This window comes from Castor canadensis, chromosome 11 (genome assembly GCF_047511655.1).
Source record: "Castor canadensis chromosome 11, mCasCan1.hap1v2, whole genome shotgun sequence".
Classification (NCBI taxonomy): domain Eukaryota; kingdom Metazoa; phylum Chordata; class Mammalia; order Rodentia; family Castoridae; genus Castor; species Castor canadensis.
In genome coordinates this window covers 111,633,572-111,651,023 of record NC_133396.1, presented here as the reverse complement: position 1 = coordinate 111,651,023, position 17,452 = coordinate 111,633,572, and the positions used below count along the sequence as shown (strand labels likewise).

Sequence of the window (17,452 nt, the reverse complement as noted above, 5' to 3'; positions counted from 1 at the left end):
CTTCCCTCTTAATCTCTTGTCATCAATGATCTTTTGCGATGTGTACCCCAGCTTTCTCTGCTGGTGATGCCTCCTTAGTACCTTTCCCCCAGAACACCTCCTTCTAGTTACACACCTCCATGTCTCCTCTCTAGCCTGCCCTGACACGGCAGCAACCAGACTCATCGCCCTCGGCAGGGATGCTCCCCTCAGCCTCTGGGTGTTCTGCATGGACATTATGTTGCTGTAGGGACCGAAGGTGTTTAGCAGCATCCGCGGTCTCTACTCTTTAGACACCAGAAGCATACTCCCTCCTACTTCACTGCCTTCACCCAATATATAACCAAAAATGTCTCCAAACAACCCCTGAGGGCAAAATCACAGCAGTTGAGAACACAGTGCTAATGCATAGCTCAAACACGCCCCTCCTTTCAGAAACTCACAGCAGCTTCTGACAGCCTCCCCATGAGTTTGTAGGAAGGAAAAGATTTTCAAGAGATTAGGGAATGAATTTTCCTATTTATGATTTCTTTTCTCTTAAGGTTATAGGATTAACCAACTTTGGGCTAGGGCTCAAAGTATACTGGAGAAAACTAGGTCTGTGGAGGAAGGGCAGATGGACTGACTGGGAAAACCATCCCTGCTTAGACACTGAGGCTCCCATGACTGAACCCCTGGAGGTAAAGAGGCAAGGAGCTGTGGGTACTCCGGGCATTCCAGGGTTGGGACCCCAGTCCCACCACCTCCTAATTCTAGGATCTTGCATCCATCCTTTAACTTCTCCCTGCTCCAGTTTCCTCATCTGAAAATGAGAATGGAAACTACCTGATTCTTAGGGTTGTTGTGAGGTGAAATGAGTTAATGTGCACAAAGCACCTACAGGGTGCCTGGCATGGAGCAAGGAGATGATAAACATTAGCCAGCATTATTGCCATTTATTAATATTGTGACATTTCTAGCTATTATCACCTGTATGCCCCAAATAGTTTAGGCCTGTGTTATGTGGCTATTACTGTGACAAAAATACCTGAGGTAACCAACTTCAACAGAGGGAAAGGTTTATTTTGGCTCATGGTTTCAGAGGTACCAAGCTGTGATTGGTTGGCTCTATTGTTTTTGGGCCTGTGATGAGGCAATGCATCATGGTGGGAGCACACAGTAGAGCAAAGCTGCTCACATTATGGCAGCCAAGAAGCAAAAGAGAGAGAGGAAAAGGCCGGGGTCTCAACATCCCCTTTAAAGACACCCCCACAATGATCTAACTTCCTTCCAGTAAACCCCACCTCCTAAAGGTTCACCACTTCCTCATAGCATTACAGTCTGGTGGCCACATCTTTAACACGTGGGCATTTCGGAGACACTTATCTAAACCACTGCAAGCCCAAAGTAAGTCCTTCCCTGCCACATATCTTATGCTTGCCCTAGCTATGCCTCTTTATATGTTCTTTCTTGTAAAACCTTTGGTCTACATTCCTGCTAATGAAATTCTACCTACCTTTCAAAGCCTCACTCAAAGGTCACAAATCTGTGCCACTTCAAACAAGTCAAAAGCCATCTGTCCCACTCCTATACCCCACAGCACTGGAACCTCACACCCAGCATCTTCTGTCACAATTATGGACAGAATTTACTTCCTAACTCAGTATCTCAATCCCTAAGGGCCTAAGTCCTATCTGAGTCCTCTACAGCACCTGACATAAAGCCCTTCACATGGGAAACACTCAGGAACTCTAAGGAATGCACACATGAAATGACTAAGGCACTATTTTATAACACTGTGATTTCTTATCTGACATGGGCATTTTAACACATAGGAGTATTCAACTTCTGCTAGATTGAGCTGGGTATTCTTGCTAACATATAAAGCCATCTCTCAGTTAGTTCTAGGAACATCCCCTCACACACACACACCCAGATACCAAAATCCTTTATACTCAGGTCTCCTATAGAAAATGGTATAGTATTTTGCCATATAACCTATGCACATCTTCCCACATACTTTAAATCATCTCTAGATTACTTAGAAGACCTAATACAATATGACTGCTGTGTGAAAAGCTCTTGCACTGTATTGTTTGGGGAATATGACAAAAATGGATGTATGTTCGAGTACAGATGAAATTTTTAAAAATATTTTCAATCTATTGATGATTGAATCCATGGGATGTGGTACCCATGGAAACAGGGCCGGCTGTACTTGTAACAGAAAAGTTTTCAAACTTTCACAGTTCTTGGTTACAGGTCTTAGGCATGACAAATATTTCTTCACTTTTTCAAACGTGCGTTAAGGGTTGAATTAATATTCTCACACTAATCATTAACTGCTTCATCCTAGTTTTGCTTCTGGGTTGGCTTTGATGATTTCACCACAGCAAAACATAGTTAAAACTTAGTTTGTGCTCATGACCATTTAGTTCTGCATATGAAGGGTTCCTCATTAGGACTGCTCCTGAGTTTCCATGTGAGCAAGTCTAGCTCAGAGAAAACAATGCATGCTATACAATGTTTGTTGAGCTCCTACCCATCAAGGTTCCCCAGAAAAGGAACTGAGAGTTTGAGCCTCTATGCTCCAGAGCTAATGAAGTTGACTAAGGCCTAGACCTATCAGGACATAAATTCCTTAAACAGCAAAGTGTTTAAGCTGCTTTTCAGGAAAGGCCTCCTGAATCTACCCAAGAGTGATCTGGACCCAGCGTTTCAAGAATGGACATACACAGAAGGAGTCAGCTTATCTAGACAAATGACCTTTAGATGTCACAAGCTCAAAATCCTCAGTGTAGAAGAGGATCGCTCTCCTACAGAGAAATATGCCGTTTGTGAAGAGGCACAATGATTGTGGATATGCAAAAGGACTCTACAGCTCCTCACCATCCAATCAACAAGCAGCTTCTCCCCTCCCCCTTCCTAAAAAGTCCCCTGCTACTAACCAGTTGGAGAGGCAGATTTGAACTTTGTTTTTGTTTCATTTTGCATTTTCCAGATTCTGACCTCCTTGCCAGTTACCTCACAATATTCTTTTTGAGGAAAACTGGACCACAATCCTGACTTCTTTGTCCATCAGGCAGCAACGAATCCTTGCTCAGAATTACTAACATCACCTGGTATGCTACTGCTAATGACCCTCAGTCAAGTCCAACAAGAACTGGAGAGTGACCACCAAGGGAGACTGAGACAGGCACAAAAATGAGGGAAAGAGGAGCAAATAGAGACTGAGCTTCCCAGCGAGGTGGAGTGTAAGGGCAATAAGGTTGAAATTCCTCCAAAAAGTACAAGGCTTATCCAAGTGTCTCCTATGACTAAGGGACATCTTCTGAAGCTAGAAGAGGAACAAATGTATTTGAGGGAAATTAAAAGAGGAACTTAGCAGCTCATATGGATATGAAATACATTACTCAAGAAGTGAAGGGAATAACTGTTCAAGAAGGATTTAAATGAATTTATGGAGGACAAGACTCATAGGAGGCAGAATAACACAAGCAAGGATGGCTAGAATTCAGTTTGTGCTCTGGGCCAGGCCTTGGTGTAAGCTCTTTTCCTTGTATCATGTCATCTAATCCACATGACCTCAGAGGTGGGTCCTATTATGATACCTGGTTATCTTAGGAAGGTGAATGATGTTATAGATAAACTCCAGCTGACAGCAGATACCAGGGTCCCAGTCCCAGCTCTGCCCTGAAGCAGAGAGCACCATCCCCTGCTCTCAGGACTTCATTTCCTCACCGGTACTAAGACGACCTTGGAGGCCACTCCAGCTCTAATACTACAAACCGTCAGCCCTGACTTGGGTAGACCATGGAGCTATACTATAGAGACATATATTATGTTTCTAATATTTATTATGGAACAAAAAATAATTTTTTTTCATATGCAACTGAATCGTCCGTTTATAACACTGGAAACGGCATAATCACAGTTATAAAGTCTGTAATGCGTCAATATGTCACCACAATGTGCTGAATTACAGAGATAACTGAGACAAAAGCATCGCGTTTGCCTGTTTATTGGGATATTTCTCATTCTGTCCACATTTTCAGGGGGAAAATATGAAGATGAATATTTTCCACTCATAATTTTCTAAAAAGTCAGGCTTTTGGATTCTGCCTGTGATTCATCTCAGACTCCCACCTGCCTTGCACGTAATGGAGGCGCCATGAACTTTTGCAGATCACTCCACCAGCTCTGTATTTATCTATTCCTTTAGGGTTTTTACAGAAGTGCTTAATGGCAGAGGGGTTTTCTAAATTGCAGTGTTTGCAATTGCCAGGGTGGATGAGGATTAAATTAATGGAGGAGCTCTCTGATAGGTCTGTCAGCCAGCACTGTCTGCTTCTCCTCTCTGGATTTCTTTCCTCAGTACACCATGAACCCTAGCCCAAACATGGTTAAGCTCAAAACCTCCAGAGAAAGGTGACAACAAGGAGGAAAAAATCACTTCCCAATTTCTCAAAACTGCTTCCTTTTCTGCATGACCTCTTACAGTACCTTAGCCACAGTCTTACTGTAAGCAGTCTATTCTAAACTTGTGATTTTTCTTTTTTTAGCCCTTTTGGGGTTAATGAACCCATCTGAGAGTCTGTTGAAGGCCAGAGACCCTCCTCAGAGAAGTTCACACACAGGTGTTCACACACGGTCTTGGGCAGGGCTGGGGGATGGTTCAGAGGCCTGCAGAAGCTGACCCACGTGCATGAGGCTAAGAACCTCCAGGATGTGCTGGGAAGTGAGGGTAAGCAGAAGAGTTAGGCCACAATTGACTCAGTTAGTGCTCTGTCTGTCAGTTTGTATGATGTTCTTTAACAAAATGACAGCAGGTCTCACAACTCACGTCCCTTTAGAATTCACCACAACCCAACCGGGACACATAATTCATTCTAGTGCCCCATTTATTTTAAGTATCACAAGGCAAAAAGAAGGAGAGAACAAAGGAAGTGTTTTGACTGGAAGAGAAGAAAATACCCTGTAAAAGATAAATTCAAAATGACTTAACAGTACAATCTGAGATGGTCTCCTATTATTACAGCTATTAACTCATCACTTCTCCACAGACTCAGTCCCCATAATAATTCAATATTTGTCTGACCTAAACCAGGAGTAGGCTCACTGATGGCCTGGGGAGTCACTTTCAATTGATTTTTAGTGGCCAGCAGCTGTAATCAAATAATGCAAGTATCTAGCAGTAGGCCGATTAGGTTAGAGCAAACGTTGTGGCCCTGTAATTTGGGAAACTCTGCAAATCTGAGCTTCCACATCATCTCTGGAACCTACAATAAAATGCTTGATGAATGCCTAAGTGACAAATATGAATAGGCAAATGATGGTATGTAGCCTTTACCTGCTAGCAGTATGTACAAACACAGGCTGCCTCATGTGACTACACCTTTGCTCATATTGGTTGTTCCTCTCCATCTTCACCAATTACTATGCATCCTTCAGAACAGAGCTCTGACAGCAACTTCTCCTAGAAGCCTTCCCAGATTTCCCCTGCTCTGACTTCTCACAGCAGCTTTTCATTAGAATTAACATTCTTCCTCCTTTGGTATCTGATAAGAACTGAAGAGTACCTCCAAAATTTATATGTCGAAGCATTAACCCTAAATACGACTATATGTGGAGTTAAGGGCCATTAAAAAACAATTAAGGTTAAATGAAGTCATGAGGGTGAGGCCCTAATCTGATAGGATTAGTATCCTTATTAGAAGAGACACCAGAGATTTTCTCTCTCCTGCCCTGCCCCCCACCCCTGCACACATACCAAGGAAATGCCATATGAGGACACAATGAGAAGGAAGCTGTTTGCAAGCCAGAAAGAGACCCCTCACCAAAACCCAATCCTGTCAACACTCTGGACTATTATTTAAGCCACCCAGTCTGTGCTATTTTGACACTGACTTAAAGCAGTATCCCCCATAGACTTGAGCTCCTTGAAAACCAGGGTTTATCTTATTCATATGTCTAGTCTTAGTACCTAATGCAATCCTTATACATAGTAAGTGTTCAATAAATTATTCTTGAGTAAATGAAGGAATGGATAAAGATAAGAAACTGAAAATACCTCCTCACTTTGTCATCCCCATGATGGCAAAGTCATGTTTGAACTCTCCTCAAAGTAAGCAAAAAGTCCATACTCCCAGTGCTGTCACTCACAAGAGAGGGCCAAGACTCAAGTCCAAGCCAGATGTCAACTCTTGCATTGTCCTTTCTGCCCATTCCAGCAGTTTTTGCTGCTGCCTGACCCAGATGCCAGAAGCAAAAAAGGGAAAGGGAGAGAATTGAGAAATAACAAAATGCTTGACTCAACAATACCACTTATTCATACAGCAGCAGGTGTTGGCTGCTGGACCTGGCTGCAGAGTCTTCTCATGCTTTTATCAAGCTATGGAAATTCAACTGAGTCTGTACATGTGTACAATTCCTTGAGAGATCAGTAAAAGGTTTTGTCTCGTGCCTGCCCTCCAGGAACTGGTCATCACATTGTGGAGCCTGACAGAGGGTTTGTTCTTCCAGTTCCTCATGCATTTGTCGGTAGACAAATGTTGACTGAGTATCTAGAATTCACGGAGCCCGGTCTAGTAATAAGATAATCAGTTGTGGATCTCAGCTTTGAGAAGCTTCATGAAGATAAGGAAGGTACCGTTAGTCAATATTTATTGAAACATTACGAACCAGGAACTATTCTGTGTGCTTTCTAAGTATTAAGTTAAACTCTCACAGAAGTTCTATGACGTGGATGGGTACTATCATCCATTCTCATTTTACAGATGATGAAACTGAGGCAGGGACAAGTCATCTGTCCCCCTTATAAAGCAATCACAAATGGCCAGAGCAGCATCCTACTTGCAAAGCTATAAATCAATCAACTCCTGGGAGTTGGGGAGTGTAGTTCCCAGACACCTTGGTTTAAGTGACTACCTCAAACTGCCACAAGAGTACCAGCGGCCATCCATTCTGGCTGGACCAGGTCAGAGTTCTCATATGTTGGCAACAGGATCTAAGGAAGGACATGACATAAAGCAAGTGAATGGGTGGAAGAAGGCGGGTCCATGGGTGGCTGTTCAGCCAAGTTCCCTTAGTCCCCGCTGTGTCCAGGAAGATCTTGTTGGGGAGGGAGGGGCTCCATGGAAACCCCCCTGGACCAGACTACCTCCATGGTTCCTACTGGCTCAACATTATGATTCTAGTGCTCTGGGAGTGCTGAGAACAGAGGGATTCCTGGAGCCAGGGAGGCTGGGACCATCTGAAACATCACAGAAACATCACAGAAGTGAGATAGAAGCTCTCTTAGAGGATAGGAAAGATCCTGAAGGTGGGAAGGGGATAGAGGGGCTTCCAGACCCAGGAATAGCTGTGCAAAGGCCCTCTGAAGGAAAGAACGTAGTGCTTTGGGGCAGAGGGAATGAAAGGGTTCCACAGGGATCATTTGAATTTTGCTCTACCCTAGTTTCTGAGGTCAATAGACTATCCTTAAGAGCATCACCTTTCTTCTGGAACTCTTATTGATTATGTAGCTATCTTGCTCTTCAACTTTAGGACTGTATGTGTATCTTAATCCAGGAACAGTACTGAAAAAATTCATTTTGATGTAAATTCAGGGCCCAAGAAGCAATGGGTTTGGTACAATCTTTTGCATTTCCATACAAGTTAGCTTATGCCATATTACTGAGAATATGACTCAGTTAGCAACATCAACACAGCACGCACTAAGGAAAATGCCAAGTATTAGAAGACCAAGGCACCTAGGAGGTGAGAGGCTCACAGACCATACAGTGCCATGAAGGCAGAGTTCAGTAACCGGCTCTGCTTTTGATTAGAGCCCTGGTAACCACACTGCATGGAGGGACCTCAGAAAGAACAATTTTACCAGCAGCAGCTACAACAGACTAACAAGAATCTGTCCATGCATGCGGCTGCAGTTCTCCACCCAGAATGCAAAGACAACCACTACAGAGACAGGGTAGTTTTATATACCCTATGTTTCATTTCAGGCACTCCTGAATAACTAGGTCTTCCTTCATCTGGAGATGACAAAGGGCAAGAGCTCTATGTGCTCATTTCCATGTAAATGAAAACAGCAGCAGCGGATTTGAGCAAAGCCACACTCAAGGGGACAGATAAATGCCCTGCTACCACATAAAACCATGTGAGACCCTCTGCTATTAATTCAAAGCCCATTGGTCAGGTTGCATTTGAAGGAAACCTCCCCCAAATTAGACCCTGGAATTCTAGAAGCCTATGCATGGCAAAGGTCTGAGGACAGTTGGGGGCTGGGCAGAGCCTGCAGCCAGGCAGCCTCAGAACAGACTGCTTTCCTAAAGGTCTCTGAGACCAGAACACAGGGGATTCTTATCATCCCCAAAAAAGACAAGGAATCCCAAGATCTCCAGCCCACAAATGCCCAGAGCAGCATCCTACTTGCAAAACTATAAAGAGGATTCCCAAGACTCAGAGACAGCGTGCAGTTGGAGGTGAGAGGAGGTATTCAACAAAAATAAGCACTTAGAGACTGTCTAGACCCAAAGGCAAACTCCTGGTTCATTCCACTGTCTACCTCGGCCTGTAGAGACTGGCCTTTCCTGCTCACATGCTTCCAGCAACAGAAATCCCATGTTAGAGAAGGGAGAGGCAGAGTGAGGAACACAGGAGCAGCGTCCTCCCCTGTGGACCTTGCAGCACCTATAATGAATGCGAGGCTTGCCTGTCTCACATGTTTAATTTCTTTCTCCTGAGGCTTCTGTGAGCACACAAAAAGAGCCAACTGGGCTTGGGCCAACAGCTATTGAGAAGTTCCTCTGAACAGCACAAGGACCTTCTCCATCTCCAGACGTGACTATTCACTGAACGTGCCAGCAGCAGGACTGGCACATCCCAGTTTTGCAGCAAAACAGCTCCTCCAGCTGCCCGACATCATGTCCACGCAAAATGAGCTTTCACAGGGTCAGGACCCGCATGTGGGGAGGCGTTTCCATGCTGTGCAGAACATCCCTCTCCATCCTTTTATACTTAGGGAGGCAAAAGGCAAAAATGGCCCTAGGCAGAGTGGAAAGATGTCTCCCTCCAGACAGGCAGTAATCACTCTGTTTCGTGTTTATCAGACACTTTCTGACACTGCCTCCTGTATACCTGTACATCCCATGCCCCTGTGAGGTGCAGAGGAACCAACCCGACTGCCTCTGATTTACAGAAGAAGAAACCAAAGCATGGACAGGTTAGGTGACTTGCTTCAGAGCCGGTCACAGGGCATGGGGTGACAGAGGGATCTCATCCTACCATTCACACTTTGAAGATTAACTGACAGCCTGAGAAGGCTAAATCTTTGAAGGACTCAAGGACAGCACTGCCAAAGAACATGTGCAGGAAGGACCTGCACCAGAACACTGAGCACATAAACAATCTCAGCACCCCAGGAGGACAGAAGGTAGCAGCGTGGGTTCCCCACCTCCATCACTGCACTAGGACACACAGGATGAAAAACACCCAAAGCTGCCCAGAGCCACCTACTGACCCTGCTCAACCCTAGCACTCCTCTTAGCTTTCTTCTCCTAGTGAAGACTAGAAAATATTCTGAGTCATCTGCAGTTGAACCTCAAATATCTCTGTGCAATTCTTCACTCCCCTGACTATAGACTTTCTCTCCCTCCTGGCCTGGTTGACTTTCTGCCCAATTGGTATGGGAATCCAGAATTCAGAGCACTTAAACATTATCCTAATAATAACATAAAAGTAAGCCTCCTACCCCCTTAGAAGAGGGGGAAATCAATTGCAAGAACTGCACATGATTGGCTTTTTAAAACCATTTTTATTGCCACTGCTGATTTGCAGCACAACTCCTCAGTCTCTGCTGGCTTCTCTTCCTGACACTAAGTGTGAACACTTCCTGGGCTCCATCCTCAAAACTCTCCTCTTTGCTCATTCTCTTTCTGGGAAATCCCAGCCTCTGCCATGGACTTTGTAGCCCTCTCAATGTAGATGGCGCACACATCTTCACCTCCAGGCCTAATTTCTCTCTTGAGCACCAAATTGAGTTTTCAACTGCAGGATGGACAGATGGTGCCCAAATGGATGTCCTGCAGGCAACACAGCCTCCTCATCCAGAATGAACTCATTAACTTCTCCTCCAAACCACCACTGCTGGGGCTCTGTGAATGGCACTTCTTCCTCATCCTCATCCATGTCCAGCCAGCTGTCTGGCCTCAGTTATTTCTCTCTATTCAATCTTTCAGCTCCACTATTCCTCTCTAGTTAAAGCTCTCGTCAAGTCCCTCCTGGGTCATACAGTCATTTCCTAATTGGCCAAAAAAAGAATGTAAATTTTCAGAGGCCAGGATTTTGTTTCCCATGGTATCCTCCACCTTGTCTCTGATAGATGCATGATAAATATTTAATGCGCAAAGGACTCTCTACCTCTTCATCTTCTACACTGCTAAAAAATTATTTTCTAAAACAAACTTACAAATAAAAAACAGATTATGCCATGCTCCTTCAGACACATTTTGTAGGTTCTCATTTACCCATGGTATACATAACATTCAAGTTCCTAAGCATTGTAGTTAGTTGAGCACTTGAGTCCAATCTGCCCTCTCTTCTCTTGTCTCTTCTCAATCTATCTGCCCTTTACTAAGGATGCCCTGAGCTATTTCTTGTCTTCAGTACATATTCTCATTAAGCCTCTGTATACACTAGCTTCTCTCCTGAAACAAATCACCTCCCAACACCTTCTCTGCCTGGAAAATTATTTTATTGATCAAGACTTAGCTCAAATGTTGTCTTTGGTAAGCCTTCCCCTGCTCCTCCCCCATCCCCAGAGTCTCTGAGACAAATCTCCACTATAGAACCTACCATACCATATCATTGAGGTTAATTCTGTGGGACTGTGGGGGCCAAGGATTAGTGGCTATCCAGTGAATGCCTACAGCACATATTTATCTTTGCCTATGCCATTGGGTCTTATTATGTGTTCGTTATGTTCTATCCCTTCAGGACAAAGGCAGCTCCAGCACAGAAAATAAAGTAAGCATGCACTGTCAGTTTGTTTGTGATGATACTGATACCTCAGGTAGTCGTGATATTTCCCCCTGCTGATTTCCACAACTACCAAGTACCAGCTCCCTGTCACAGACAATGAAATTGAGGCAGCACTTAGGTTACCATGATTCTGTCTATTGGTAACTTCAGCAAATAAAACTGGCTGCTTACTTTCTATATACTTTCCCAGCTCTTTGCCTCAAGAATTGAAAACATATCCATCAAATTATTATGGAAAGTAAATGAGTATCTCTTGTTTATAAAACAATGGTGGAAATAGAAGGTTGATAGGGAAAAAACTAGCCCCTCATTTACAATCCAAAGGGGAAAAAATTGGGCATGTGTTTTAAAAGCCATATAGCAATTCAGAATTGTACTATTCTAAATCAGATAAGCTACAAGTTTCTAAAATATTACTTAAATATAGAAGAAGCCCCAGTCAGACATTTATATACCATTGTACTCTGAATTTGTGGGTGAATACTACCCTTCCCCCCAAACAAAACACTGCTAATTCAAAATACATCCTTAGGTGAGATTGATTTTCAGCATTAGTTAATAGAAGCCATCTAAAAGGAAAGTTAAGAGTCTCTCACAAGATTAACTCTTTAAGTCTATTGAATTCTACAAACAAGCAGATTCTGTTGCTTGTTTCATGGAGAAAAATCAGAATCTTCTGATTTTAAGAATTTAGACTCAAAAAAATTCTTCCATATGCTTAAATTTTGAATCTGAAAACTCACTATTCCAGTAACAATGTTGTAGTAATACAACTGTTAGAAAAATCCACTCCAAGAATGGATTTTATTTCTTTCTTAAAAGAACTTCCCTCTTACTGGCTCACCCAATTCAACCACATATATCTTTTATAAATGCAATCAGACCCAAGAAATAAGGTCCTTTTATATTTTGTTACTCTCAGAAAAAAAAGAATCTAGTGCATCAGTGACCTTCCTTGTTCAGCTCTTCTTCCATGCTGGTAATTCCAGGAGATAAAAGTCACCAATTTCAAATAGAAATATGAGATAGCCAGATGAAGTCTTCATTTCCAAAGAACTAGCCCTTACTCATCCTCTCTTGAAAAGTTCAATTTATTGGGATAATGATGAAAAAGATCACTGGTCAAGTTTACTGGACTCTGCTTTTGCCCCCACTTCTAAGAACCAAACTCCATTCCTGGAGACTGGGCAAACACTCATATGCACAATAGGGCTGTGTCTGTGCCAGTCTAGGGGACCTGACCTGCTGGGCCTGCACATGCCTCTGTTCCACAGCAAGTAGAGGCTTACCCACTATGGTGCTCCCAAGTCTAATGTTATTTCCAGATCAGGTCAAGAATTATTTTTATTTGATTTTTCTGATATTTCAGGTTTACCTTGTTTAAGATTAATAAAGCAATTACAATACTCCTAATTAAGAAGCTATTTTAAAATGCACTTTTAATTCCAGTTTGTGAGTAACTCAGTTAATTATTTCTATGTGTTTTTCTTCTTGAATGGATTTCTTCTCTTAAGAGTAATACAGCCGTCTTTTTTTAAAGAAGAAGAAACACTGGGCCAAATTCTTCCCTAAAATGCAGCGTCATACCATCCAACATGCCCTCCTGGACACCGAATAAACAAGACCCAGATCATCTGAATTATCACTGCTTACTTCTACTTCAAATTTAACCTTAAGGGGAGAATTTTCTCAGGTTCATGAGTCCTGGGTATCATTTTCCTTTTGATATATACTAACTAGATCATCATCTACATCACACATCTAAAAAGATAGGTTTTAAGCCTCGCAATAGGCCTGGTTCCTAATCCTGCTTTATCTGACCATTTTGTGGAACCTGGAAGAGCAACCTCACTGACAATGTTCCCTGAAATTAAGAAAATAAAAAAATTTAAAAGAGGGAAACAGGGACTGTGGGTGTGGCTTCAAGTGGTAGAGCTAGGCTTGGTGCCTAGTAAACACAAGCGCCTGAGTTCAAATCCCAGTACTGGAGAGAGAGAGAGAGAGGGAGAGAGAAAGAAAGAGAGAGAAAGAAAGAGTCAAAACTTATCTCCTATTTTACTGGGCTAAGAAATTAAAGGTGGTGATAATACAGAAACATCTGGCAAACTATAATACTCCAAGCATTTGTTAGTTAAAGTGTCATCAGGGCTTGTCCAAATTACATGGGAAATAGCCATCCAAGGAAAGCTGTCACACTGAGAGCAACAAACTGCCCAGAAAATCACTAGATATGGGTGGAGATGGGGGTGAGTCTCTAGCAGGGGACCCCAGAAGCCAGTCATTTGTTTACCCATGCTTGGTCCCCCGGAGCAGGCAAAGATCAGAGCCACCTTCCTCAAACAGCTCACAGGGTATGGTTTCTGGTTCCTTATCTTTTTCCATTTGGGGCCCAAGGTTCCAACACTCAGGCCTTTGCTTTGTCCTGGGTGTGAGATTTTGTTGTTGATTTGCTGGTATGTTTTCTGCTGTTTTATCACAACACCAAAAAGTTCCTTTATATCAGGGTGGGGCGGGCCAAGTTTCAGAATACACATTTTGAGTCAAATATGATAAATGGAAAAAATGTATTGGGGAACTGGGATTTCTATGCCCTTGCATACACTCAAAGAAAAACTAATGAAAAGAATAACGAGTCAAGTGACCCTGGACAAGTGGCCTAATCTTGACACGCCTCAGGTTCATTATTCATTATAAAATAAGCATAAATAATAACAGCTACCTTGCATAGTCATGTGAGAAATTTACTGAGTTAACATATGTAAGGTGTGGAAAACAGTGTCCACACATACTAAACACTCTCTAAATGTTGGCAATTAGTATTAATAATGATTCTGAAACTTTTACCAACCACTCAGATATTAGAAAGCTTAAAATTTCATCCCACCTTTTCCCAATCTTCCACGGTTAGTAACTGTTGAGTGTCTCGTTCCTGAGAGTGGACTGATAAATAGATAAATGGTACATCTGATGTATGATAATTCACATATTACGTATTTGTCCTGGATGTTGTGGTGGGTCTTGTTGAGATGTGACTGTGTTTGTAAACAAATTAGAAAGCCTATTCTTTTGCCCTTTTCTTTTCCCCTCAAATCAGAAGCAATGATCCCCACAAACTATTTAGACATGGTATGTGTATGTCATTTCAATTATCAAACACCAAATGAGCTTTCAAAAATAAGTCCAGGTTAAACAGAAGCATTTTGAAAAATTGCTTTTCTCATCAGTATCAACTGATGAGAACTGATATTATAAGACTATAAATTGAATTAAAAAATCTAGGTCAAAACAATTTTTGTGCAAGCCTTTTACATTTAAACTTTTGAGAAGAAACCAACCCTTACTTGTAGGTTTCCTCAGAAACAAGGACTGAGTCCTCTTATATGCATCTGCCCAGGGCATACAACAGAAAAAAAGGATGGAAGAAGAGATGGGAAAAAAAAAGACAGCTGGCTTCACTCAAAGTTTGGAAAGTCCCTCCTTGCTGTGAGGATATATTATAAAACTCCCCACTGGATGCCTGAAACTGTGGGTAGTATAGCTTACCAGAACACTCTAGTATATTTTTTCATATATATACACACACACACAAATGATAAAGCTTACCTTAGTAAGAGATTAAAAACAATTACAAATTATAAAATACAACAATTATAACAATGTACTACAATAAAAGTTATGCAAAAAGTTATGTGAATTTAATATCAAAATATCTTACTATATTGTGCTCTGGTCAAAGAGATGATTCATATCCTAGGCAGAAGGGACTGAACAGGAGGGTGAGAGAGTTCATCATGCCTGTCAGAATGGCATGCAACTTAAACTTTATGAACTTCTCATTTCTAGAATTTTCTACTTAATATTTTCAGACCACAATGATGGCTGGTAACTGAAATTGCAGAAAATGAAACCTCAGATGAGTGAGAACTACTATAATCACAGAACTAAAGAATGTTAGTGATATGGAAGAAACTGAGTCAAGTAGAAGTTAACCTGCCTAACACCATTAGCCTCTTAATGGCAAAAACTGAACTTGAACTCTGTCAGTCCTGTAAAGAATGCAGAGCCTTTGATCTATACCAAAGCTTCCCATCTGAAGGCAAGTCTGCTTGGTCTTTGGGAGCTTTGGAAATCTATCTGGCACCAAGAACAAAATAATATAGGTGCTTTCCTCCACATTCCTAATCAATATTCACTGGAGCAAGATCTTCACCTATACTCATCATTGCTTTCAGGAATTAAAGAACCACTGAGTCTCCCTCTCACTTGCCTCTTCAGGCCTCTGAAATGAAAAATTTGCTACCTGTTATATGAAATCCTTCTGCCCCCAAAAGCTTCCAGATTTCACCCTGTGGATAAATCAAAAGAGTTTCCATGTTACTTATATTAGGCAGCCTTTGTTGAAGAAATGTGGTGGAATTTCAAGAGTTGGGATTTTGTTTACAGACTAACTTCAGTGCAGTTTGAAATTGTGGATTTTAGATGTAGCATTGCATGAAAAGTTTGTACTCTACCACACAAGAACTCTTTTTTTCTCAGGCTGGTGGAGTGGCTGAAGTGGTAAGAGCACCTGCCTAGCAAGCATGAGGCCCTGAGTTCAAACCTCAGTGCGACCAAAAGAAAAGAAAATTTTTTTCTCAATTAAACTCCAAGACACTCACACCTACAAACCAGTTGATCACTCCAAAAGCCATTGTTCTGGCCTACTGGCACACAGCCCAATTCTTCAGCTCCTATGACCCAAATGTGGCCTCAAAGGGATTCATTCATTCCACTACACTAGAACCAAAATTCATGTGTGCAGAGAGGGGAGTTGGACTGGGGCACTTACCTGAGTTAGACTGTAAGCAGAGAAGGAAGGTTAAGTACAGCTTGCTTGATATTACATTCCTGCTCTAAATTCTTCAGAGAGAATCACTGCCTGTTGTGTGACATTCTGGATCCCCATTGGGGCTTCCAGAACCCTTATGATAAGATGCCAATCCATTTGTCCTTCTACCCTCCTGCTCCCTGCAGTTATACTATAGTCTAGATTAACCAGACTGTTCTTTGCTTCCTGAACAGTCCAATCACATGACCAACTCCCTACCTTTGCATAAGGAGTCTCCATCCCTAAGATGCTTCACCCCTACTCCATCCCATCCAAAGTACCTCTCCTCTGGAGCCTTTCTTGACTTTTCCTCCAGCCTCTTAGACCACTCCAATGGATGTGACTTCAACTACCATAAAAATTTGTACTTTTTGTAACTTATCCATGGTAATTGTTTTCTAAAGAGTGTGGCAGTAATTTGGGAGTCTGTTTTGCTTTCAACCAACATTAGCTAATAAGCATTTTATTAGGAGTCAAATGCTATGCTGAGTGCCTGGGACACAAAAATGAACAAATACAAGACTCTTGCACTCAGTGGGCTTGCAATCCTACAATATAATGTTGCACCCTAGAGCAATGGGAGCCCAGATAAGGGAAGAATTTACTGATCAGAGAAACATGAAAGGGATCATGGCATTTAAATTGGGAAACTTGTTCATTAGGCAAAAAGAAAAAGAAACATGGAGAGCAAGGGAAGGTCCTACTAAGTAAAGAGATCACTGTGAACAACATTCCTCGGATCAGGGTGGGTTACAGGGAAAGTTTACAGCATGAATAAAGCACAAGTTCCAAAATCACAGCACTGTCTGAGCCCCTTCTCTACTTCTATCTGCATTTGCTGAGTACCTATGTGGTTTTCATCCCTCACGCCAATGCCATAAGTTAAGCACCATTATCCTTATTTTGTAGATGAGAAAACTGAGTCTCCCAAGCCCTGAGACCCCAAAGCCATCAAGTGACAGAGTCCAGCCTCAGCTCCTAGTCATACAGGAAATTCACTTTCCAGGAACAACTTGTAGACCAAACTCCTGGCTCTTTTCCTCTAAACCCAGGAAGTTTCTGGGAAAGTGAACTGGGGCAAAGGGAGAAAAACACCTGAAGTTAAACTCCATGCAGATTCTCGGAAGAGCAGGACCCTGTCCTCCTATGGGTCCTGTCAGGGTACCTGGTTTTAGTGGCCCCAAAGGAAGGCCCTTCTTCCTAATTTACAAAAGACAACCCAAAGAGTGGCACCCAAAAGTCACTTCAAGCCAACTCAAGCTCATGAAAGCTCTCCGAGGTCTCAAAGAATTGAATTGGATCTCTGGTTTTCTAGGACAAAGGATTTCAGTTTTGATGGAGTTTGTTCCCCCCTTTTCCTTTGTCTGATCATTTTCTCAATTTCTCTCTTTCTAGTCCAGGCCTTTTCTGTAATACTTGTATTGGGCACACATTTTTTTCCTCCTAGCTGACACTATTATATCTTGCTATTGTGGTGCTCCTTTTCCATTGAAAGCAATCAAAAATGAAAATCCACATTTCAGAACAGCATCTATTAAATACGCACCTTTTTGCAGATAAAAAAGGAAAGCACTCCTGCAGACTGATTTT

At 42.3% G+C, this 17,452-nt stretch overlaps 1 protein-coding gene across 4 annotated transcripts in view; it reads right to left on the bottom strand.

The window, feature by feature from the left end:
- Positions 1 to 17,452, bottom strand: part of Susd4 (sushi domain containing 4) — a 128,248-nt gene that overhangs the window by 107,459 nt on the left and 3,337 nt on the right. Inside the window, exon 1 of one of the 4 annotated variants that reach the window (XM_074048244.1) lies at positions 15,296 to 15,383. The exons of the other annotated variants lie outside the window; for them this stretch is intronic. Within the exon in view, the coding sequence (XP_073904345.1) occupies positions 15,296 to 15,368 (73 nt within the window). The 5' untranslated portion in view covers positions 15,369 to 15,383. Of the gene's footprint in view, positions 1 to 15,295; positions 15,384 to 17,452 lie in introns of those variants that run through there. 4 annotated transcript variants of the gene reach the window in all.